A 26,241-nucleotide genomic window follows, 5' to 3' on the forward strand; every position below is an offset into this window, starting at 1 on the left:
TGTCAGCTAGAATCTGTCTGAATGTAAACCACTTTGCTTTCTAAATGGCTTCATGTACATAGGGGCGGCTTCTTGTAAGCAATCATTCCAGGTAGACAAATCGCCCTGAGCTGAGTGTCTCCTGCTCGTATGACTGTGATTTGATTCGGAATGTCATTTGAGATTCATAACACGGCCTGAATTGGATCATGTCCCAGCACCGTGCCCTGAGAGTCCGCCAGCATTCAAACAAGCAACTTAAAGAAACGCAGGAAAATAATGCAGTAGTAGCTCTCCAAAAGCAACCAAGAAACATCCTTAAGGTTGTTATTTTAGTGACACAATTAAATACAATGAGTTGAAATATAAATATAGTATTTGTAATAAAGTAACTGTTTCAGTAATTTATGAAATACAAAAGTAAATGAATGCTTAAATGAGTAGTTAAAATTAAATGTACAATATGTATATAAGCATGTATAATTATTGCAGTATTATATTATTTCAAATATTTCAGCATATATTTAAATATTTCAGAATATTGTGTTTAAGTATGATGGCGTATTAGGTCCATATTACAACAATGAAGTAAAACACGAGAATAAATAAATAAAATTAAGAATAAAGTCATAATATTACGAGATTAAAGTCGTATGAGAGTTGAAACAATATGAAAGTATAGTCATATTATGAATATAGTTTTATGGCTTTATGCTCATAATATTTCGACTTTATTCTCGTCATTTTTATTAATTTTTTAGAATGGCCATAATACTCAGTTATATTTAGGCCACCTCACCATGCCTGTACCGATTATTGTGAATGATTCGAGTACCTCGATTATTAAAATTCCTCGAGTCAAATTATCTCCTTGGCAGCTTCGTTAAATTATGTTTTATTTTGTAGCTCACCGTGTTCCAGCCGGGTGATTGTTTTTGTGGCACCACGCTCTCACTTCCGGCTATGAGTGACGAATGCTAAGTGCTGCTAACATGTCCAGTTGCATAGTTCGATCCGGTGCATCCTGGTGGATTTCATTGATTGATAACAATCTCCGGGTTTTAATCGTTTTTCGGTGTATCAATAGGCATCTTTAAAATAACTGGCGCGATGGACGGAACACAGTAGCCTTTCTCTTCCGGTGTTCTGACTATTTGTGCAACCCAACAACCCGTCCTACTTCGTGGTAATGCGCATGCGCGCAGCTATGGTTGGAGCCATAGAGCGCGGTAGGTGATTTATAAAGGTGGAACAGATAGACATAGACATAATATAAGAAATTATATTATTACTTATTACTGTTATTATTATTACTTATATTATGTCTATGCAGATAGACGGAACGGCTTCTGAAGCCGATGGTTAGCTTCAATATGGCTTTATAAACCACTGAAAAATAATATCATGCCGGTCACAACAAATACGTGGCGGAGCGCAGTGTGGCGGTACATGTTTTTCTGTCCCGTTGCTAACATGGACACAAAGCTACAAATGGCTGGGCGAAGTCAGAGTTAATCTGTTAAACTGACTGAAGATGAATACATAAACTAGAAACTAGAGATTAGCCATTTTTATAAGTGTCTTTGTGAACCTGCTGCTTTTTATTATTAAACTGAATATAACTCCGTTTTTTGTATAATTTTTGTCGAGATTAATTTAAAGATTGAGATACTATTGTAAGAAGTTAATTTTCTAAACTACAGAAAAGTAATTGTTAAGGAAGCACAAATATGAAAAAATTGGGCTGATGTTGATCTCCAATATTAATACCGCTGTTATTTCAGTATTTACCAATATTTTATTTTATGACAGTTTTTTCATTTTGTTTATTGATTAACTGTCAGAATAATTGATAGATTAATAAAATAATTGTTTACAGCAGCCCTATACATCTTGTCACCAGTTAGCGGGTCAAGCTAGCTCTGTTGTAGAGAAGTAGATTGATCTGCAGTAAAACTTGTTCAGATTAACCAATCAGGTTCAAGCTTATTGGTTAATCAGACCAGAACCAGAAGACCAGAGACGTCTGGACGGTTGATAAAACAGCATCAGATGTTAAATATATATTTAGTGCGAAGCTGTTCAGAGATTTATAAACTGACTGAAGTATTTTAAAGTTTATTCTCTGACCTGTGAAAACACTGTTGCAATAATCAATGCGATAAAGATAAACACATGGATGAGTTTCTCTATATCTAGCTGAAACATTAGTCCTGTTAATGTTCTTCAGGTGATAGAAGGCCGACTTTCTAACTGTCTTTATGTGACTCTGAAGGTTCAGCTCTGATCTCTAATCTCTGGCTGAAATAACTGAATCTGGGCTGACTCTAGATGGTTCCTCTTTGGGTCCAAAGATAATAACTTAAGGTTTTATGTTTGTTTTTGACTTCCTGTGCTTCAGGTTTTGATGACCGGGACACAGACCTGTTCTTGTGCGACACCAACACCTGCAAGTTTGACGGGGAGTGCCTAAGAATTGGGAATATGGTGACGTGCATTTGTGACTTTAAGGTAAGAAGATAATCTGGTTCCAGATTGTAAAGAAGTTCTTACATCTGCTGGTTGGAGAATTAGTGACTGTTTTTCATTATCTGTGTTGTGTATCATTGTCTGTAGCATAATGTTGTGGAAAGAGGCATCAGATTTCAACATAAAGGACTTGAAATGTTTTATTGTGTTTTCAGACTGGTTGATTGAAGTGGTGAAAGATGTGAATTATGCATAAGGTTTTGTTTGGCATGCGGGTAAAGGTCGATTTATGTTTTGGATGTTTGTATTTTGATATTGTTTGGCTCTTTTGCTTTGTTTTTATAAGTGGAATCAGAATTTTGTGTGAGTTTGAGACGTTTAGGGTGACACACATGCTTCATGTTTACCTCCAGAAGAGAGAAACCGTCGGTACAAACGGAAACACGTTGCTCCTGGAGCAGCTGAACTACAGATGATTGACAGCTTGACATTAATCCAGCAGCTGTCAAAGATGGCTGACCTAGCGCTACACTGCGGTCATGGCTCTTCCTCACCTCCACAGCAGAAAAATACCAATGGGCTTGGATTTAATTTTCTCAACATTTTGCACCTTTTCTTGCTAAAAGGACTAGCTATTAGCATCTGTTTTTAATTGGTTGGCTTCAGCAGTGGGCACATTTCTGCTAATAGTAGGGCTAATTTTCAGCTTGGCGTTTTAGCTAAATCTTGATCTTTGAATTAGATTTTTCCAGATAAACTCTAAGTGCTAATTTTCTTTGTAAACTTTCAGTTGAATCTTTCTTGGCATTTTGGTTTTTGTTCGACTTTCTCCTCTTTTTCCGTTTGATCTTCCTCGTCTTCATTTCCTCTCATTCCGATTTCAAAGCGCTTCGGTTAAAATTGGAGTTGTAAATTTTTATTTTTGCACAAAAATTACTATTCTAGATTAACAGAGCTAGCTAGTGCTGTAGCACCTAGCATACGATATCTACCCAGAATGCATTGCAGCGTAAACAAAATGGCGACGACTGTTTGGCAATATTTTATTTAAATTTCTAAAAACTAAACAGCCTACAATATTTTCAACTGTATTATTACATCTGAAATAAATGTTTCTAAAATGAAGTTAAAACTCTTTAACACGAGGATGTGCAAACATTTCTGGACACAAAACTGGCAAATTTAAAATGAGTTTATTGCATTTATTGTATTTCTGTCATAATAAGGGTAGGGATGATAAATTTACCTCATAATTACTGCTGTAACTAATATTGTTATGTTTGATACCATTTCCAAGTGATATATTGTTAATAATAATAATAGTAGTTAATCTTCTCACAGACTAATAAACTTTCACTTTGTAAAGAGAAATTAACATAGAAACTGAAAGATAATTTAAATATCCAAAATAAAACGCAACCAAAAGCATTAAATAAAAAGTAAATAAAAACCAAACACAACCAAAACCATGAATAAAATTATGGTTTCTTTAAAAGCATATATTTTTGAGACCATTTTCAATTAATATATTGATCAATTAAAACAATTAAAACATTTTTTTTTTTTGTCAATCAGTTATTTTCCGTTTTGTTATTTGTGATCTGGGGACCAAGCAAAATCATTTCAAGGTCCTCAAACAGCCCTTGAACCACACTTTGGACACCAGAGCTTAAACATATTGAATATTTCTGAGCTAAATCGGACCAGTGTGTTCCTGTCACCGTTTCAAAGTTATGGCTGATCGTTTCAATGAAATACTAAGTTGGATAATTAGTTAGATTGAAGTCAGACATTTTAATTTCAGTTAGAGTCTTGGTTATTTGCCCTGCATACTCTTCTTCTTCTTCGTCATAAAAACCCGAGCCACACACACCGCTGTCGGCATTCCTGTGAATTTTTACTGTTCCCTATAATGACTCATACTTCGCTTTAACAACCAAACCTGTAATAAAAAAGAAGCAACCCAGTTATCCCAGTATTGATTCTGGTGTAACATCTACAAGCGTCGCCCAGATGAATGAAGCTGGAGCGGTTTACAGGCGTAGCGCGTCTCCACATCCATCGTTGCTATCGGGACGCCATCAGTCGGGACGCTGACACTCGATTGGCTGGTTTTTATCTCCATTTCCTGCTTCCCTGAGAGGAAACGCTAACAGATAGATGACATTACGGCTTCATTCGTCTGCTGCTGATGCTGCTGGTTTCTCCCAGCAGATTACCTGAAAGTTTCTGTCCTGACATGGTGCGAGTCTGAGGTCGACTCAGATGTGTGTGTTCTGGGTTTGTTTGCGCGGCGGTTTCTGATTTATTTCGTCAGCTGGAGTAAACGTGACCTTCGTGACGCCATCAATCACTCTCAATCAGCGTCAGATAAACGCGATTTTCCTCCTGTTGGCAGTTTGTTCAGGCCGATCAGGGGAGACGTGGGATAAATCCTCATCCCGGATGGATTTCCTCTACAGCAGGGATGTTCAAGGTGTGGTGCGGGGGCCATTTGCGGCCTGTGGATGATTTGTTTGGCCCCTGGGTCCACAATACATAAAATCTTCATATATTTATTAATTTACATACAAAACAAACTATTTTTATTTGATTAACATGGTTGTCCCAAAAGAGTTTTTAGAAATATTTAGTTGTCATTTAAAACAACAACTGTGTAAAACCCCGCTTATATTTTGGATCAACAACGATTTACCAAAATTTGACTACTTTGCTTTATACACTGTTATATATTTATAAAATATATTTGGCGCAATCAATATGAATTTCATTAAAGGGTCAGATTTGGCCGGATTTCTTTTAGAGTTTTTTTTTTTTTTTTTTTACACATTGGCTTTGGGGAGTTTGGCTGGTCGTCTTTTGAAAGTTTGGCTGGTCGTCTTTGGGGAGTTTGGCTGGTCGTCTTTTGAAAGTTTGGCTGGTTGTCTTTGGGGAGTTTGGCTGGTCGTCTTTGGGGAGTTTGGCTGGTCGTCTTTGGGGAGTTTGGCTGGTCGTCTTTGGGGAGTTTGGCTGGTCGTCTTTTGAAAGTTTGGCTGGTCGTCTTTGGGGAGTTTGGCTGGTCGTCTTTTGAAAGTTTGGCTGGTCGTCTTTTGAAAGTTTGGCTGGTCGTCTTTGGGGAGTTTGGCTGGTCGTCTTTTGAAAGTTTGGCTGGTTGTCTTTGGGGAGTTTGGCTGGTCGTCTTTGGGGAGTTTGGCTGGTCGTCTTTTGAAAGTTTGGCTGGTCGTCTTTGGGGAGTTTGGCTGGTCGTCTTTGGGGAGTTTGGCTGGTCGTCTTTGGGGAGTTTGGCTGGTCGTCTTTTGAAAGTTTGGCTGGTCGTCTTTGGGGAGTTTGGCTGGTCGTCTTTTGAAAGTTTGGCTGGTCGTCTTTTGAAAGTTTGGCTGGTCGTCTTTGGGGAGTTTGGCTGGTCGTCTTTTGAAAGTTTGGCTGGTTGTCTTTGGGGAGTTTGGCTGGTCGTCTTTGGGGAGTTTGGCTGGTCGTCTTTGGGGAGTTTGGCTGGTCGTCTTTTGAAAGTTTGGCTGGTTGTCTTTGGGGAGTTTGGCTGGTCGTCTTTTGAAAGTTTGGCTGGTCGTCTTTGGGGAGTTTGGCTGGTCGTCTTTTGAAAGTTTGGCTGGTCGTCTTTGGGGAGTTTGGCTGGTCGTCTTTTGAAAGTTTGGCTGGTCGTCTTTGGGGAGTTTGGCTGGTCGTCTTTTGAAAGTTTGGCTGGTTGTCTTTGGGGAGTTTGGCTGGTCGTCTTTTGAAAGTTTGGCCGGTCGTCTTTTGAAAGTTTGGCCGGTCGTCTTTGGGGAGTTTGGCTGGTCGTCTTTGGGGAGTTTGGCTGGTTTTGGGGTTGTAGGGGGATTTAATCTGGTTGTTTTACAGTTGTGCTGTTTTTTTTGTTGTTTTTGGGCTGGAAACTATCAGTCAGATCTGGCAACCTGTGCCTCTTTCTCTCCTTCATGCTCAAAATGCATGCAGGGCGCTCTGTGAAGAGGAAGTGAGTTTGATGTGGTTGAATCAATGGACACTATTCATTGCCAAGAAGCATTAGAGTCGCCACAAACTGACTGGAAGAAACCGAGTCTTTCTCTTACCACTGCGATCCGACGTACTTCAATGCCGCATTTGTCTAGAAGCGATTCATTGTTTTATTTTCACCGTTTCCCTGGATGCCTGCGGTAATCACGTAGCATTTCCTCCTAATTCCTCTCATAACATCTGTTGGGAAAGCTTTAGTTTCCTGGTTTGGTTATGTTAATGCCAGGTCACATTGCCGATTCCCAAAGGGCTCGTCCACTCTAAAAATATGTGCGCTCACGGAGCTGTGCAGCACTTGAGCTGAAACAGAATAAAGAGCACATTTTACTGCTCTGTCTGATGCTCTGTAATGTAATGTTTGAGCTGTGAGTCATAAAAAATTCTTTGAACAACCCACTAACCACATAAAGTACTCCACTCGATTTATTATGCTTCAAATGACATTGAAGAATATAATTTATGCATCAAACATTGTTTTAGAAAGATTGCTTTGAAATATTGTTTGTACTCCCATTTTCCACAGAAATATTATAAAAAGCTATTTTTGTTTATTTACATTATATAGAAATATGGGAATAGCAACTTTGTGCCAAAAAACTCAGAAATTTTCTGGAAAAAAACAAGGACAAATTGTCGACTTCTGAAACATGCTGAAACTCTGCTGGGGTTGCTAGGTAACGTGCAGAACTCTGCTGGGGTTGCTAGGTAACAGGGAGTTCCTGCTGATTTATGATCAGATTAAAACGGCTAATTTTCCAGACACCAAAAATATTAACTCATTGCCAAAAACAGTTGGATGTTCTTTTAAGAACTTGGGCTGTTTGTAGAAGCTGCAGAAACACAAATAGAAGTACAAAAATGTGCAAAATGTGAATTTTCCATCAGATGTCTCTGTCAACCATGTTATGAAAAATTTCCAAAACTCCTAAAAGGTTTTTCTATAAACTTTCAAAGATTAAGCTGAAACATGTTGACTTTGGAGCTAGGTAATTTCCTTGTTTTCTTGGAAATTACTGAAATTAATCAAAAATATTTCATTTTTGATTAATATTAAAAAAATTTTGTATCTACAATGGCCGTGGTAAGTTGCAACATTTGCTACATTTCCAGCTGCCGTGGTTCTCTTTCTCCCTGAGAAATGATCCCTGAGTCTCAAATGATCCAAACCCTTTGAGAAACCTGTTCCCCTCCTCGCCTGTGGGGGCACTACATCAAGAACCACTGAAGGAAATGGCATAAAAACCTCTGAAGAAGAAACCAAGTGCAACAAAGTGTAAACAAAGTTGGAGTGGGGTCAGACTTTAACGATTGTAGAATTGTTGATAGCAAAAGACCACAAGCCATTTCAAATGCTAGCGCTAGGCTAAAGCCAACATGTTTGTTTTGGTTGTGTTTTCCCAGAATGCCCTGCATTGTAATCCACTTACTGCTTTTGGAGCGGTCTCTGGTCTGCTTGGCATTCATATATGCATTCGAACCACCAGAGTTCACTTCAACTGAACCCAGACCGACGTTTATAGGTGGATCAGAGTTTGATTTCCGGTCTGATTAGCATTCAGACCAAATGTCCGTTTGTCTAGAACTGGACTTTCTAGGCAAACGGACTGGAGTTGGATTAAATCAGAATAAGTTATAAGTTATAACTTAGAAAACCAGTAGCATTTGTAGTTTTAAAGCTAATTTCACAGTAACCACTAATGAATGATGATTCCCACTCATTTTGTGTTAAAACACAAAGCAAACCTGTTTACAAATAAATATTGAACAGCTCTACATGTTTGATTGATTTAATAAATTATAAACCATCATAAGTTTAAATAATTTGCTCTTGCAGCATTTCATTGTCTTATCAGGTATTTTGATTAGTTTCTAGTGCAAATATCTCAATACACTTAAAATAAATCATAAGTACCACAAGCCAAGTGTTTTATTTCTGGAAAACTAAACATGTTTGGAATAAGGTCATGACCAGTTTAACCTGCTAAAGTCAATCATGTTGGCAGCACATTCAGAAAGCTTCCTGCTGCTTGTTTTAATGCAGCCTGACCTCAAATCTCTCCCACCTAATGTTACACTGGAATGCTAACTGTTGAAGCTAACGGTGTGACGTTGATGGGAGGGTGGAAGGGCAGCGCGACCTTCAAATCAGGAGACGAGAGAAGGTTTTGTTGCTCTTTCCCAGATCACACATGAGGTAACAGTTTCACGGCTCTGATCCCAGCAGCAACAAAGTAGCTCTGCCCCCTGATTCTCCCAGGATCGGCTGGTAAAGATAGCAGACCTTGTTCCATATATTTGCATCCCATCAAGCACCGTGTGAGCGGACTGGAGATCTTTACAAAAATATTATTGATCTTAAAATGTGGATCAGTAAACACATTTATAAAAACCTATGTTTAATTAATTGTTATTAATCTGGTCTGCCTGTTTAAGAATAGTTTAACAGGAACATATTATGGAAAATAAAAATGTTCTGTACTTCTATTTGGATCTCTGCTTCTACAAACAGCCCACACATAAAAACGAACAAACAAACAAAAAAAACATCCAGCTTTTTTGGCCGTTCATGTCTTTTGGTGTCTGGAAAATGAGCCGTTTTAAAAACCTCCAAAATATAAAGTCACAAAGCAGCAGGAACATCCCGTTACCTAGCAACTCCAGCAGAGTTCTCCTTGTTACCTAGCAACCAAAGCTGAGTTCCAGCACATTTGGTCAGCTGGTTTAACTGCAGTTCAGTGGTAAAACACGAGTTTTATTGTTGACTTACCATGCAGAAGCCACTTGCTGCATTCTCGTTGGTTGTTCAGGAGGCTCTACTAATGCTTTTCAAAGATGTACGGTTGTATAATGGCGCATCTGTTTGCAGCCATTTTCACATTGCTATTTTGAGCTACCTTGGAACACAGTGCAAGAGTAACGTAAGTTTGCTTCCCTGTTCAGGCAGTTTGATGGAGAAACACATTTAAAAACTGTAGCTGCCTTTGCATTAAGCAATGTACTTCACAAATTTAAATTACAAAAATAGATGGAAAACCTCAGGTTTTTTTCGATAGAAGCCACATCAGTAGATTAAGTCTGTAGAGCTTTAAATCAATATGTAGTTTCAACTGAATTATTAGAAATCCTGACAATTTCTGACAATCTACTGTTTTTGTAATAAATGTTTTTTTATGAAGTGGAACCCAGGAAGAGCAGCCATTGTTACCATGGCAATGGGGATCCAATCAAACAGGCTTCATTCCACCTTTTGTCTGTCTGCCCATCCATCCAACATTGAATATAATCCTTCAGTTATTAGCACTTTCTGTGTTTTTATCCCTCCATCCACTAGCATCAGAGGAATTTTAATTATTTAGATTTTTCTAAATGCTTTAAATTCAAAACATGGTAAAAGCGTTGATTATCTTTTGTAAATGTTCCTGGGATCTGAAACGAGAACATTTGTAGAGTTCAATCCCCATGTTGTTCTGCTTCTCATTAAAGTTGAAATCTTGTTACTTCTAACAGCCGCAGAAATATTACAGTTTAATATCTCTGGAGCAGAATGAATCCCGATTAGTCCAGATGAGGTCCACTGCTGTAAAAATAAAGTGTGTGTATATTTTATCTGTTTGGGTGATTTGGGTCAGTTCATTTGTCAGGTAGCTGTCGCCGGCTCTCTGCGGCGCTGCAGTCACCTCTCCTCGTCTGAGAGAGATAAATATACTAATTAAAAGCAGTGGAACGAGCGAGGAGAGGTTCGGGTCTGAAGGACGGGAGTGCTGAACGAGAACTTGGTGTTTCACACACAGACAGTTAGTCTGAGCAGAAAGCGCTCCTGTGTGCTGTTTACCACCAGGTAGCTTCACGAATAAGCTGCAGTTAGCACAGATAAGTTGGTGTGAGCTCTGAAATGCCTTAAAGGGGACCTGCTCGGCAAAATTCACCTTTTGCACCTCTTTGTTCTTCCATTTGGGTTTCTTCTGCTTCTAAAAACAATCCACACAAAAAGAAACACCCAGATGTTTTTGGCAAATAGTTTATGTTTTCTGGTGTTTGGAAAATGAACCGTTTCAAACACCTCCCGATTGCTGTGTCACATTCCACCGTTACCTAGCAACCCAAGCGAAATTTCGCTCCGTCACCTAGCAACCCACCACGTTTGGTGTACAATGCCTGCTGGAAAAGACTAGTGTTTTGTTGTTGACTTACCACTTGCTGCATTCTCGTTGGTTGTGCAGGAGGCTCCACTTCTGCACAACCAGAAGTGGTTGTGTCTGGATTTAAAAATAAAAGCCTGTTAGTTTGAGGCGAATAAATCCAGATTTAAAGCAGAAACCAGGAAAGGAGATGCTGGACTGTAGGAGGAATTGTGTCAGGCACCTCTGCTGAAAAAACGTAGCATCCGTGTCAGTTCCTCTGTGGCTCTGGCTGGCCTGTCACACACCATTACAGAGCAGAGCGTCTCCAGCGACTCGCCTGGGCAGACTCCACCAGGACTGGCAGGCTGGGCCCTAATCAAGAGGAGACTGCCAACGGTTAAAGAGCAGCAGCAGCAGCCAACCACCTCCGAGTCTCCCTCCATCTCCCTGCTGTCACACTGCGGCTCCGCTCTCCCCGCCTATCTCTTTGTGTTTTCCTTCCTTGGAAGTGCTCGACCAGAGTCTGTAAACATGGCCGGGTATCATGGGAGATAGTTTGTCACTTGCACAGACAGCAGTTGACACATTTCCGTCCAGGAGGCCTGTGGAGAGACAGCGGTGTCAGGCACAGTGTGGATTTCTGGCTGTTGTTCCTCCATGTTTTGTCTCCTGACCTCAGTCTGGTTCTGATGCTGCTCAGGTCTGCGACTCACTGAATCCATTTCTTGCCCACATTTGGTTGCTCCAAACCTAATTAGGCTGTCCGTAAAAATGTTATGTTCAACTGCATACTCCCAACTTCAAAGCAGTGGAAATCACATTTATCAGGCTTTGGTTTGTACTCATTAGTACATGCAATAATGATTTAAAATCAGTAATAATTCAAGTCTTTCCTATTGGATTCAGTGTGGCCACGTAGTTTCTGTTTTCATGGGAGTTTGAACAGCACAATTCGGATCTATTCATCCGGGGGAATATAGCATCTTCACATAAAGCAGATCCAGATCTGCTATATGTGGCCACTGAAGTGAACCAGTGTAAAAGACAAAGTTTGTCCAGCCAACCAGTGATGAATTTGCACTTACCCATGATAGACACAAAAAACTACTTTGCTAGCAAGGGAATATTAGCAGCTAGTTAGCGGTAGCCTCAACTGCCTTCATTCACAAAACTCAGTGAAGATGCCTGTGCACGACTCAAACTTGTGCCAAAAAAAACAACTATGTAGAATATACGAGATTACATAGTTCAGCCACAACAAAATTTAAGACCAACAATTAACATATGTAAGACCAACTTTCATTTGTGTCAATGAATTTCAGAGATTTTATGGATGCATGGAGACCCTGTGTAGATGTTAGCTTCTGCTACGGCAGGTTCTGTTGGGCATTTTAGTGCATGTTTGTTGTTTGAGCTTTTAAAATAAAATTTTTAAAATGTGGATGTTAGCTAATTGTGATTAGCTGTAGTCCCTTTAACTCAAGAAATATCAGGAATTTGCTGTATTTAGATTATCTGTGTTATTACTGAAGTCAGTGATCCATTTCAGTCCTTAGACAGTTGACTGTGTTGTATTATAATTAATCTGGACTGGATTAACCTAAATCTGACTTCATTAGCGTAATTTGAGTTGATCTGGATGTGAATTGAAACTTCTTGGGCTGTTAAGTGCAGTGAGATCAGATTTATTGGGAATTGTTGATGCATAAACAAACCGAATTGAATCAAATTAATAAACTGAACTGAACTGAAAGGTAATTTTAAGCTGTAACCTAAAATTTGTGCAGCAGACTGAATGTAATCTATCTTCATTTATAAACAGCATGCAAAAAAAACCAAACACAGAATTTATATCAGCCATTATTCAGTCTTTATCTCAGTGAGAGACTAAAATAATTAATAACTCTGACTTGGTGCTTCCTTCCTTATACATTATTCAACAAGTGACCAAACAAATGGGGGAAAAGGCAATTATTCTGCAGAGATTGAAAGCTTTACAGGACATTAATAATAGCCATGTTGGTTTGCAGGACAAAATGCTTCAGTTTCACAAAAATACTTAAAATGAATAACCTTTCCCTACATTTCCTCACCAAACACAGACACTTGTTTACATGTTGCTCTTGGTCTGCAGAGATTCTCTGTCCACATCAATATACATGTTGACAGATGATGTCCTGTTGACCAATGGTGTCTACATGTGACCCTGATTCTTTAACAAGGAGGAATTATTTTTTTAAAAACCAGAGTTGTGCTTCAGCATTAACTGAACTCATGTTTGTGATTAAACATATCTGAGAAGCTACATTAAGGAAAATGTTTTTTAAGCAAACCAAAAACCGGAGGACCGAACACACACCCTTGAGGTACAACAGCCATTTCAAATATTTGGCAACCCAGATGGACTTGCTTCGTTTATCTCCATTTTGATGACATGGCAACCTCATGGTTGACTCTTTTCAAGGCTTTCTTATGGTCAAGTCAGATGTGTTTCAGTAAAAAGGTGTTTCAAAGCTCCATAATATGCTAAACTATGACAAATATATTACTCGTTTAACAATGATTCTGTATAATGCAACATTCTGTGGAAAGAAAAATATTCCTGTGTTTTTGAAGGTTTTATGAGAGTGAAGCTGAAAATACAAACGCAGCAGTTCCAGTATGAAATCTGAAATGAAATACTGAGTCAGTAGATCTACGTTTGTTTTTTCTTTATATAAAACACCAGAAGGACTGTTTCCCTGTTCCGGTCAGTTAAATCCCAGTGTGGCACTCCCATCCCATCATGCAGGAACCTCAGACTTGAGCGTCTGTCTCTTGTCAGCGAGCCTCAGGTGCCCTTGCCGCCGCCGTCGGCACTCACACGTCTCTGTCACAGCTGATGAAGCTGCGGCTTTGATGAATGTGAGAAGCAAAGGTTTGGCTGCTGCTGGGTTCGGGTTTGAATGAGGACAAGGGAAGGGACCGGCGGAGTCAGCGACGGTCCAAGCAGGCGCAGTGGAGCGCGCTGGGCGGCGCCGCCTGCATCCGGGGAGGCCAGCCCTAGTTTGGAGATGTTTATTATTGATAGAGGTGGATGATAGCCTTGGGATGGATTGCATAATCGAGGGCCGCCTCTAATGGTTACAGGAAATGGATCAGGCTATCAGTCAGGTCTCAGTGGATGAAGGATGCGCCTGTGTTTGCATGTTGCTCTCCTCCTGCCAGCATGCAGGAGTGTGTGTGCAGCTAGGTTACTGCGTACACACTGCGGCGTGGAGATGTGAGAAATGTGTTTCATACACTTTAAATTATTGAAATTAGTAAAAAATACCAAAATGATGGTATGTTCTAAACATTAATGGGACGTAAACAGGGATGAAAGTTATTGATTGATTTAATGTAAAGCTGATTGATGCATCATTGATGCATCCATTTCCTTAAAAACCTGAGAGTTTTCTCTTGGGGATTAACAGCCATTCAGTAACATAAAGGGAACATTTTTTCATAATATGCTGAGTTTATACATGTAGATATAAAAAAATAATTTGATTATGTTGAGTCAGCTGTATGATATACTGACTGCGTAAACAGGAAATTGTGGTTTTCTCACACTATCAAACTCAGAGATATTTATAAAATATAACCAAACAGGAACATCTTAGCTTCGTGAATAGAAAAAAAGATGAAAAGAATAAAATATGCCAAATACTAAAAAATATATTTATACAGAAGCACCGTCTGTGTTGCTCTTGAATAAATGCTGAAACTTCGCTCCATGAAGTGCATTAAGATCATCCTTGCTTATTGGCATCGTGTTTCTTTCATCTTAAGCAGTTTGTCGAGTGTTTATATTTATGAACAGAACCACATAATGTGGATTTTATGTCCCAACTGGACTTTGTTGGGACCTTTTCTCTTTTCTGTTCTGGTATGGCCGCCATCTTTGTTTCTGTAGACCCGTTGCAGCATGACATCATGTTCGCAAGATCCCGCCTTGATCCAGGGGCGCAACTACATATTATTCAGGTGGATGCGAAAACATATCGGCGCCCCCCCAAAGGAAGGTACGTAAGGGTGAAGGAGCGTAGAAAACATACAGTCGCTCTACCTCCCAAGACGAAGACATGTAAAAGGACATGTGCACGAGGTGAGGGAGCGTAAGGGCGCGGTGAAGTGAAGGCATCATCGGGGCGCCGCCCCCTCCAGACGGGGTTTTGACGCCCCCTCTGGTGCAGCGCCCCTATGTGTTGCATGCGCTGCATGCCCACTTTTTGCGCCACTGCCTTGATCTCTCTGTTGGTGGGTAAAAAGCTGCTGGCTGATGATGACTAGCATCGGTTTTAGCTGTTAAGTTATCAGCATAATGCACTAAATCTTAAACATACTCCTCATATTTAAAAGAAAAGGGACACAGTGCTTTGCTACTAATTGTCAACACTACAACAAGTAAATAACAAGGGCAGGAAAAAGTTTTAATTAAGAAAAAAATAGCAAGGGAGCATTTCAGTTATGCTAGCTTGACTTTGACAACCTTAACAGGTAGATGTGCTGTGGAACTCGGTGTGTTCCCGAATTCCTGGATGGTGGAGTTAAAATAAAAATGCGGCCTAAACACCAATTCTGACAGATCATCAGTAGAGCAGATGTTTAAATTAGCTAATCAACCTCTGCTGTGTTAGCTTAGCTAATAGCAGCGGACAACGCTCAAAAAAGACATTATAAGTAGATGAATTGTTTCCATTCCTAAATAAAAACATTTTCATCTGAGGAGAAACTCTTAAACAAGAAGCTAATCATCACTATGCTAGTTCATGAATTAATTTTCTTCTATGTTTAGTGAGAATTTGATCGGAAATTCAAACGATTGATTGAACAGGAAGAGAATAAAGAATCGTCCCTCCTAACAGGTGCAGCATGTCAGAGTCTCCCACGCTGCCGTCAGAACCAGATCCAATCAGGTACCAACACCTGCGTGGGTGGACAATGAACTGCATTGAATATTTGGAGGAGATCCTGATAATAACTGACAAACAGCCCAGCAAATGCTCTGCTTGCTGAAACACAATAGAAGACGGAGGATTTAGAAGGAAACATGGCTGACAAACGCAGATCTTTGAGTCAAATATGTTCAGTTTTAGTTCATCATCATCCAGCCATGTGCTGGTGTGTTCATGTCCAGTGTTTCGGTGCGATCTGGAGGAAAATCAACAGAGGTTTTCTGAGTGTGTGTTAAATGTCAGACCACTATCAGACCACTAATTATTTCTGCTCAGGCCAGCCAGCTTGTTTAATTAATTCTGCGAGCTGACAAAACGTATAATTCTGGGAGAGATATTAGTCTCTGCAAGGAAGCAGTTGTTATGATTAAAACTTCATTACTCAGTTGAAATAAAACTAGAAAAATTACCATATGTCATGTAGTTTTTTCTATATAAATGAGGGATTTTACCAGCAGTCCCAGTAGAAATCCAGTCATTGTTTATATAAAGTGTTTTTAAAGGGAATTGTCAGCGACTGCAGCTTTTTTCACTGAGGTAATACTGACATTCCTCTAAATAGTTGATAATTACGGGCTTAGCCCCACAAAGGAGGAGGGTAAAGCATTATTAACCCGGAGAGGCTCGGCACAGAAAGCTGCTGCTCATGCTGACTGAGCACTATTGTTGTTGGTAACTATTGATTCTTTATGAATGCCATTATACTTCAATTTTCTTTTAGCTGCTCTATTGCTTTTTTTAAATCGTGTTGTCACCAATGCCTTACAGCGTCTACTTTTGTTTGTCTACATGTAGCTGCACAGTTCACAGCTTCGGCTCAGCATTTGAGAAAAATAAAAAATAAAAAGCTGTAAGTCCAGACTTTCTGTGGTAGTATGGATACAGCTGCAGTAGCATTAGCTTGACCTGTGCAATTGCCAACTGTTTTTAATGTTGTTTAAAATAGATTTTTAAATAACATTTCAACTGTTTGCTAACTTAATGAACATTAAAAGTGACATATGTGAAATTTAGATTTCTGTACTTTGTTTTTCTCCTGCTTTAAAAACAGAAAGTGGTTGGAAAACAAGCAGCAGCTGTTTTCTGGCAGTAAGTTCATATTTTTTAATGTTTGGAAACTGATTTGTTTCAAAGACCTTCAGAATGCAATGTCAGCAGGAACTGCCCGTCACCTAGTGACCCCAGTGAATCCTAACCCGTTACCTAGCAACCTCAGAGGAGTTCCGCCCCCTTACCTGGCAACACAAGCGGAACTCCAGCGTGTTAGGTCACTACCTAAGAATGATTTTGTGGGTAAAAATGTAATGAACATTTTTGTTTCATCTGTAGATCTGACCTAATCACAACATGTCAGCTTTAAGGATAAAAAAATCAACTTGATTCAGTTGATTTGACCAAAAGTTGTTTTTGTGACGGCCGTCTTCCTGATTCATGGCCGCTCTGTTTAGTGTAGCCGTGTGGAAACTACCTTTATATTTACATGTATGCACCTTTGACATGTTTGAGCCTGGTGATCTTGTATTGTTAATCATTTATTGTGATCATTTTTTTCTATTATGGACATTTAGATTCATTGTTTTGTTTTAAAGATTTTATTGGCTCTAGTGGCCTTTATTTGATAGTTAATTGAAAGAAAAGTGGGTAATGAGAGAAGGGGGAAGACATGCAGCAAAGGTCGCCAAGGCCGGGAATCGAACCTGCGACAGCTGCGTCGAGGACTAGAGCCTCCATATGTGGGTTGTGCTGAACCCCTGTGCCACCACAGCACACCCCAACATTTAGATTCATTGTTGTCACTATAAATTCCAATTAAAATCCTCTAAAACTGTCCATGCTGGTGGGACTGTTTGTTGTACTATGTTCTCCAGTGTTTGTTCAATAATAGCATCAGTAACTGTCAATACATCTGAAAATATGATTAGATGCAGATAAACTGTGTAGTTTAGTGATACTAATTTCACTTTTTTAAGTGACTTTTGTCCTTAGAAAAATTACGAAAGGGTAGTTTTACAGGAGTGTTGGCGTAATCGCAGTTATCTAAAGTAACTCTTCAGGCTTATTATAATCTGTATTTCCATGTCAGATTGACACATCTTCATCACAACAGCAGATTATGACGGTTAGATGGAATCACTGCTCCATCTCTCCTTTGATATCTCAGGCTTTCTGAAGGCCGTGTAATGAATTGTTGTAGCGCCTTAACTCCCAGTGAAGATCAGTGGACTTCATCCTCTTGAAACAGTTTTCTGCTTCTGCAGAAAATGTCAAAGTTGTCATTGAAATTCATTCTATATGCCACACATGCTGATGAAGGGGGAGCAGCGTAGTGAAGCGTTTCATACTCCTTTTTATGTTGGGCTGGTGCCTGAGATGCCTGCACAAAAAGGTTCCCAGGAGTGTCCTTTAACAGAAAAAAATCCCTTTCAGCAGTTCTGAACCACTGACTCTGTGTTTAGGAGGATAGTGAAACGGCCCACACACTCAGACGCTCTCTGGAGAAGTGTCGACTTGGTGCGGTGCTCGCTGTGTTTGTAGACAGTTTGCTCCTTTATTGTTGAGTTAGACGGAGCTGGGGATATGTTGGTGTGTTGTTTTGAGAGATCAGCTGATAGTTATTAGTGCTGATTGATACCAAGTAAAAACAGGGCAAATATCACCAATACCGATACGATACCATATGGCTGGGCGATATGGACTCACAGTTTTATCACAATATTTTCTGGCATTATTCCAATAACAGTATAAGCGAGAATAATAACTATTTATAACTCCTCAAACAGCACCACAAACACAAATACTGCACCTGGAAAACATCCATTTTTAATTTATTTAGGACAAAACACATAAAAAGTTAGATTTATGTCACTGCACACAATAACTGCATTTAATCATATTTTAAATTAATTGATATTTATTGACAATATTATTGAACAGACAGTGAAAAAATGGTAAAAAAAAAAAAAAGAAAGAAAAGAACAAAGCAACAATCCAGACAATAAAGACAGTTTGGGGACATTTTAAAAGTCATTAACTGACAACAATAATTCAAAGTTAATATCATTTAAAAGAATTACAACAATAATTGATAAACGATACAATACAATAGATACACCCCCATAATATCGACACATCTTATTATTAATGCTAGGTCAAACTTCAGACCTTTTGGTGTTTTTCTGACTTTTCCATTTAATTGTTTTGCTTAAACCAAAAACAGAATTTTAGTTTATAAGTGTCTACAAAATATTTGAATCTATAAACAGAAAGGATAGAAAAAAATCTGCATTTTTCCTACATAAACGAAGAGTTAAAAACTCTTAGTATAGAGTTGAGAAACTAGAACAAAAATGAAATTTCACAATGGAAAATGAAACTGACGTGTCAGTTTTACCACATTAGTTTGGATCTGACACTGATACCGATTTGGTTCCGATAGTATCTGGATATTGATGTTCTGATTGACTGCAGAATGTGAACCAGGTGAAGCTGAACCTGCAGCTTGAGGAGTTACTGGTCGAATATATGATTTGAATAATGAATTAATTATGATTGATTCGATTCGCTTCAGGCCTAAAGTATTTCTGTAGTTAACAGTTTCCTCCTGTCTGTTTGAATCAGCCACTCTAACCCCGTTTTATGTGTTTTTGTCAAATTCACGCTGATCCACCTAAATATCTCAAAAACTTGACGTTATTTATTGTTGTTACAGTACGACTTGGAACTGCAGCAGAAACACGAAGCATCTGTTTACATGAAAGGAGTTCATGACAATTTATGACTAATAGACTCTGCAGCGGCTGTCCCGTTTCTCAGGAGCATTTTTCATGCAGCGCCGCGCCGCTTGTACTTTCTGAAGTAAGATAGTGATGACCTGATCCTGTGGGGGCGAACGCCCTGCTTTAACACAAATTCATATTTATTATTAGTGTGATGCAGAAACAAGTCCAGGTCGCAACAGGGAAGGCTTCAGTGATGCCAACCTGAGTTACAGGATCCTTGGTTGGTTCCTGCAGAGAGGAAATGAGTCAGCTGTTTTACTCACCTGTGTTGGAAAACAGTGAAGCAGTTCGTCTTATGCAAACCGGATTTTAAGACCAAACCGCCAGCAGCTGCTGCAACGTGAAGCGTTACATTGTTCTTACAAAACCAATATATAAAGTTCATTTTGTCTCCATACTTGGTACTACAAGAGAGAATTGGGGGAATTGTAGATAGAAAAATAAAGGAGTAAATGTCCACCAGAATATTCTGGAATTTTCTAGAAAAAACAAGGACATTTCTGAGTTTATAATGTTGATAATCTTTTGACTTTTGACTTTTGGACAAAAATGTCCAAAAGTAAAAAATGTTTGACCTTTGAAACTCAGAAATGTCCATGTTTTGTTTTTTTTTTAGAAAATTTCTGAAATTAATCTCTAAATTTTTGAGTTTTTTCTAGTAAAAGTCTGACTTTTCAAACTCAGAAATGCTATCATTTTCCAATCAAATTTCTGAGACTAATCTTAAAATTTCTGAAAATTTTCTAGTAAATGTTTGACTTTTAAAACTCAGAAATTTCCAAATATTTTTTTCAAGAAAATTTCTGAGATTAAACTCAAAATTTCTGAGTTTTTCTATTAGATGTTCAACTTTGCAAACTCAGAAATTTCCTAATTTTTTCCCAAATTTCTGAGATGAATTTTACTCTTTTTTTCTACTTTTGCCAGCCGTTGTTTTGTAGTCTGGTAGACTGCTGATGCATATTCTGTCCTATCAGTAAAGTATGAGGGTCATGTCAGAAAGGCTGTCGCTGTAAATCCGTCTGATTTAAGGTCCAGTTGGGAGAATCTGCCAGATTTCCTGCTTATTCTTCTATTTGTTGTTGAGATAACAAGGCAGAAACACGGAGTCTGACATACCATCCACTTGATCTCTGTATTTGTGATTGCTGCTGCTCACTTAGATGCAAAGTGGAAGTGGCTGTTAGAAAAGATCAGTTTTTACATTTTTATACAATAGGAAAAAATGCCTGAAAAGCCTTTTTTTTTTTGCTTTCGAGACAAAAATATAGCAATATATATTATCAGCACCAGAAAGAAAAGAAAGAATGAAAGAAAATAACATAAATCAACACTGATCACATTCAGGCCATTTCACAAATATATAATAAGAGATTTGCTGCAAATATCTTCTAAAGCTTTGAATTTAGTGTTGCTCAAATGTTGCAACATTGATGTTCTAATCTCATGCGATTTAATGCAGACGCTCTGTCTACGCTGACAAAGATTCCTTCACCTCCAAACTTCTTTTCAGATTTTTGGCTCCGCTGTTCAATATTTGACCACTTGAGGGAGCTCGGGGACTAATAATAAAAATAAACATCGTAAACAAAAGAAACATAAAACGAGAACATGATGACACATTTATAGATACGTTGCAATTTGCAAGATTAAAAAAACTGCTAACTTTGTTTTCTGGTGCTAAGTCCCGATACATTAGTGGAGCTGTTGTTGTCAGTTGCTATGGCAACAGGACCGCATGTAGCGTAGCCGACATGGAGAGAGAAAAAGAATACGAGTAGTTTTGAGTTGTTCTTTATTGTTTTTTCTGTTATTTTCCGATTTCTGTGTTTTACTGCACTGAATCAATCAATCAATCAAATTTTATTTGTATAGCACATTTCAGAAGCAAGGCATTTCAAGGTGCTTTACATAATTAAAAAACTAGATAAAAACAGCATGTGACATTGAATAAACAGTAAGAAAGAGAAAGAGATTTTGGAAAAAAAAAAAACACCCAAATCTCCAGGTTTCATTGTATTGTATTGTTAAGACTATGGATGGCAGGTAAAAGAATCGTAATTTTGGCCTCCAGCTTGTGTGCATGCACAAAACTTCCTGATGTTAACAATGACATGTAACGTTTCCATAGTAACGTACCAGTCCTGACGCTGTGGACAGCCGAATTTTACGGCTTTCACCCAAACACCAGTTATTCAGAAAGATTTAAGATCTACAACATTAAGTCCTTCATGTTTACCTGGGTATATTGTGACTTTAGATTACACTAGTTTTACATTCATATTAGCAAAAAATAAATCAACCAAACTCTTTGCAGTCAAATGATTGGATGCTTCTTGATTCCATCCAAAATGTCCACATGCTCTTTTACTGCCCCTCTGCCCTCTTCCATCTGAGGGCAGATCTTGATCTATATGGTCTCTATTAAATAAGCAGGCCAATAAATCCTCCCTCTGTGTGTTGGTACACTTTGGGGCAAGGTTATCTGCTGCTCACAGAGCTCCCTCTGCATCCAGGCAGTGAAGAAACTGGTTTTCAGATTTAGCATACAGTTTTAAAGATAACTGCAGCGCCAAAGTGTTGGGAAAAAGGATACAATGTCAGTAAAATGGTTCCATTAAACATTACTTACAACTGCTGCTTGGGACTTTTTCTCTGCATTTGAAAAACATAAAAAAATAAAAAAATAAAAAAAGATCCGAATTAGCGCTGAACTCAGCCACTTCTGTTAATTTAACCCAGAAAATCTGTTAAATATTCCCCGTTAATGCCGGCTCAGATTAGCTGCATGCAGGGTTAATTCTACCATATAAATCTGTTAATACTTGGATTCCCAAAGAGCAGCTCATGGGGTAATGGCAGCTCTTCGCAAGGAAATGATACACTCTTCATTATTACACAGATTAACCATATCATGTAATTATGTGAAATTACAATTACATTATCTCACCTAGTCACTCCTGCTTTCTCAGGAATGAAGACATAAATATGGTTTTTCTGTGCAAAACCATTCATTAACCTGCAGGGATATGAACACACCAACTTTAAGACTTTATTTTGGTTTTTGATTGTTAAACTGTGAGAATTTAAACATCCTGTCCTCCTGAAAGGCCGGATCAGAACAGCTCCGGTGCTTTAAAGTACTTTAACTGGAGTGGACATATTATGGTTTCATAATCTTACGCAGAACTGTTCCTATGGTCTCTAATGGCTTCTTCAGAAAGCTAATCGACGCTTTTATTCTCAGCTCCAACAAACATTATTTCAAGTGTCGCTAAAGCAGCAAACAACACCAACGCTGAGGGATGAATTTCTGTTGTTCAGAGCCGCCGGTGAGCATAAAAACGGCTCATAAATTATAAACGTCTGATTTGCTAAACTACTGCAGAACGACTGCAAAACACACAATTTGTCTTACACATTTGAATTAAACAACATTTAGAATCGAATCACAGTTTACTGTCCATGACGGTGCCTCTGTTTGACGGCGTATCAGGGTCATTTTAAAGCGAAACAAAGAGAAAATTTACGACAAAAAATTTGGAAATGCTTTCGACTTTTGGAACTAGAGAATTTTCTTTATTTTATAGAAAATTTCTTACATCAATCTTAAAACTTAAAGATTTTTTGTAGCAAATTTTCTACTTTTGAAATTCAGGAATTTTCTTATTTTTTAATTGAAAATTTCTGATGTGAATCTCAAAATTTCTGAGTTTTTCTAACAATTTTTCAACTTTTCAAACTTGCATATTTTATCAGCGAGCTAAACATTTGGCAGCCAGCTGACAAATAACTAGGTAAATATTTAGTTGATCCAGTTTGCTTCCTTGGCGACAGTCATCGAGTTTCCGGAATTTTGTGGCAAAAGTTTGAGAAAGTTTGGTGATTATTTTATTCCAGAAGTTTAATAGATTAGCAGATGGATTATTTTAGATTTTATTAACTGTATGTTGTTTTTGTTTGGACAGCTTTGATCACCCGTTTGTCAGTAAATGAATTTCTCCCATTTACTGATTGAAATTTGAAATGCATTGTTTGAATATATTCATGAGCATGAAGTCATGGAAAGTTTGGAAAAAGTTGTGTAAATGTTCTGAAACAAAGCTGGACGTTCTAACCTGGATTCCTGTCATGTTCTAAAGGCTAAAGCTGGTTTCTTGGTGATTAAATTCATTATTTAATCCGTTTTTCTGCCTTTAAATCACATCCAAATGAGTCCTGATAACAGAACCTGCATGAATATTTGGGCATACCTGAAAGCTTTGGATGTTTTTGATTATTTTTAATAACTCCTGTTTGGTTATTGCAGTGCGGCACTTTAAAGCATTTTTAGATTTCCTGACATTTACTCTGGTTTTCTGCAGTTGGACATCGTTTGGTTTTGTTTCATGTTTGTTGCAGAGTAACGAACACACACCTCGGTTTGACTCCTGTGAGCGATTCGTGACTAATTGCTGCTTGGCTGGATTCTGCCTTTCAGTGGGTTGATGATGTTCAGAGTATTAAAGCTGATATTGTGTCATGTTTTGGTCTTTCCTTCCCTCCAGCGATGCGTGAACCTGCCTTCTCTCCCCTCCTTTGTCTCCTGCTCCTGTGTGGTTTGCATTGAGCATCAGTACCTTCAGCTATCATCAGTCCACTTCTCGGTTTCATCCCTCTCTCCTCTGGTTCTCCTTTACCTTTTCGTCCTCTGTACGTTTTATTCCTGCTCCTCTGCCGATCTTTTCCTCTGTTTTTATGGATCTTCTGCTTCCTTTTTGTATATTTTGACCCACAAACTGTTCTGACAGTGGATGCATCGACAGCTTGCCCTACGTGTTTTAGGGTGTGTGTGTGTGTGTGTGTGTGTGTGTGTGTGTGTGTGTGTGTGTGTGTGTGTGTGTGTGTGTGTGTGTGTGTGTGTGTGTGTGTGTAGGAGCTAAGGAAAATTGAAGCAGTGGAACCTAGATGGAGTAGAGAGCAGGCAGAACCACAGCGCCCCCTACAGGAGGTTTGTAGAAACTAAACTCTCATTTGGTGGAAGACGCAGCAGACTGAGTGGGAGAAAGAAAGAAATAAAACAGTTTGTAAATTAAACATAATTTCTGTGAAAATCAGCTGTAAATGGAACAACATTGAGCGCCTCGTTAAAAAATGTAGTTCTTTCAAAAGAAATGTTCACATAACACGTTTCTTATCTGTCCCTTTAAAAAATTAATTTTTTAATTAGTGGACACAAAACTTAACTTTGGTTTCCCAGCTGAGGAGAAAGTTAGGACACCCTAACACAGGGGCGTCCAAAGTTTTCGTCACATGGGCCAAAATCATCAGATCTGAAGTATATAGATCTAAAAAAAACTGCAACAATTAAAAACATTTTAATTAAAGTAATTATTGGTAAGTGAATTTAATAGGTGAATATTTTGCTCTGAGTTAAGTATTTAGATTAGAGCTAAATATTTAGTTTGAGGCTAAGTATTCAGGTAGCTCGCTAAATATTCATGTAATTGAAATATTTCATGTAATATTTCATGAAAACAGTATTTTATGACATATTCACAAGGTACCTGAATAGTTAGCCTCAAATTAAAGATTTAGCTGAATAATTACATGTTTAGTTTGGAGTTATATATTTAGGTTGGAGCTAAATGTTCAGCTAACTGTTAGCTCCAAGCAAAGTATTTAGCTTGCTAATACAGTATTTAGTTTGAAGCTGATAATTGTTAATGAAAGATTAACATGGTGAAAATATAAAGCTCCACATTTCTCTCTTCTGACGGCTAAATACTATTTAAATGAAATAGCTGACAGCCAGTTTCAGTCATGCTGACATTTTGAATATGAAACCACTAACGGACTGTTTAAAAAACCTTGTCCTGATCTGACTCTTCCTCCTGGGTGCTATCGCTTTAAATCTGGTAGAGATGGCGTCCAGGTTGTCTCAGATATTTGGGGAAAGTCCTGGGCATGAGCGGCGCCTCAGCCTGCGGGGACATACGGCCGGGCCATATGGCAGCGGCCACCGGCCTCTTCTGCTCTGTCTGCAGAGGATCAAATTGTTTCACCTTCTGTCTCATCCACCACTTCTCATTATCACCTCTTCATTCCGGCGCTTCCTACACAACCGTCTCCTCGCTTTGCATCGTCTTGGCGCCTCCGTCTTTTTCATTTCTATTAAGCCTGACAGTCAACTCGGCTGAGTTGCAGCAAAGTGCAACAGCTGACAAAGCTGATTTTTCTCCGACTGTCGACATCAGACGCTGCTGGTTATCAAGCCGAGGCGGGATCAAAGCGGCGGCGCCCTGGTGACGGCTAAAACAACGGCGTGGCGGTCCGGCGCTGACTGAAGGCGACGCGACTGAAAGAAACACGAAGTTTAAAATCTGTAATACCAGCTCGCTTTATTTGTTGCTGTCACGTCAGGAGAAGTTGTTACTGAGGGAAAAAGCAGTTGGCAGATCAGAGCATGATCTGAAGAATAATGCTACGTATTCCGATACATAGTTCCCACAAACCTTAACTGGAAGTGATCGGCGCCATCTTGGTAGGAAAGTGCAACACAAAGCATAGCAACAAATAGAAAATATGTGGACACTCTTGACCAATGTGCGAGAGAAAGATACAAGAACAAAATGGCTACATGTCGATACATCTCTGTCTTAGCTAGCAGATAAAAGTTAGCTAGTTTGGCTAGTTCAGCATTAAGTACTACAGTAAATATCACTGATATTTATCTTAGTGTTACACAGAAGTGGGTAGAGGACTCAAAAATTGTGATAGAGTTGTAATGGACTAATATTGTTTATAAGTTGGATAGGAACGAAGTGAGAGCTAGTTCTCAGCTAGTTTATTGTTGTCATGGCAACTCCATAGAAAATGCTTACAAGATGACTGTTTGTTACAAATGTCCCCTCTTTATTC

The 26,241-nt window shown here is 38.7% G+C and overlaps 1 protein-coding gene across 1 annotated transcript in view; it reads left to right on the forward strand.

Annotated features, from left to right (window-relative positions):
• tmeff2a (transmembrane protein with EGF-like and two follistatin-like domains 2a) overlaps positions 1–26,241 on the forward strand; it is a 120,088-nt gene that overhangs the window by 17,049 nt on the left and 76,798 nt on the right. Inside the window, exon 2 of the mRNA XM_015008225.2 lies at positions 2,381–2,490. Coding sequence (XP_014863711.1) covers positions 2,381–2,490 — 110 coding nt within the window. The remainder of the gene's footprint in view (positions 1–2,380; positions 2,491–26,241) is intronic.

The sequence above is a fragment of the Poecilia mexicana genome, unplaced genomic scaffold, assembly GCF_051168715.1.
Source record: "Poecilia mexicana isolate PSO_F unplaced genomic scaffold, ASM5116871v1 scaffold_2, whole genome shotgun sequence".
Taxonomy (NCBI): Eukaryota; Metazoa; Chordata; class Actinopteri; order Cyprinodontiformes; family Poeciliidae; genus Poecilia; species Poecilia mexicana.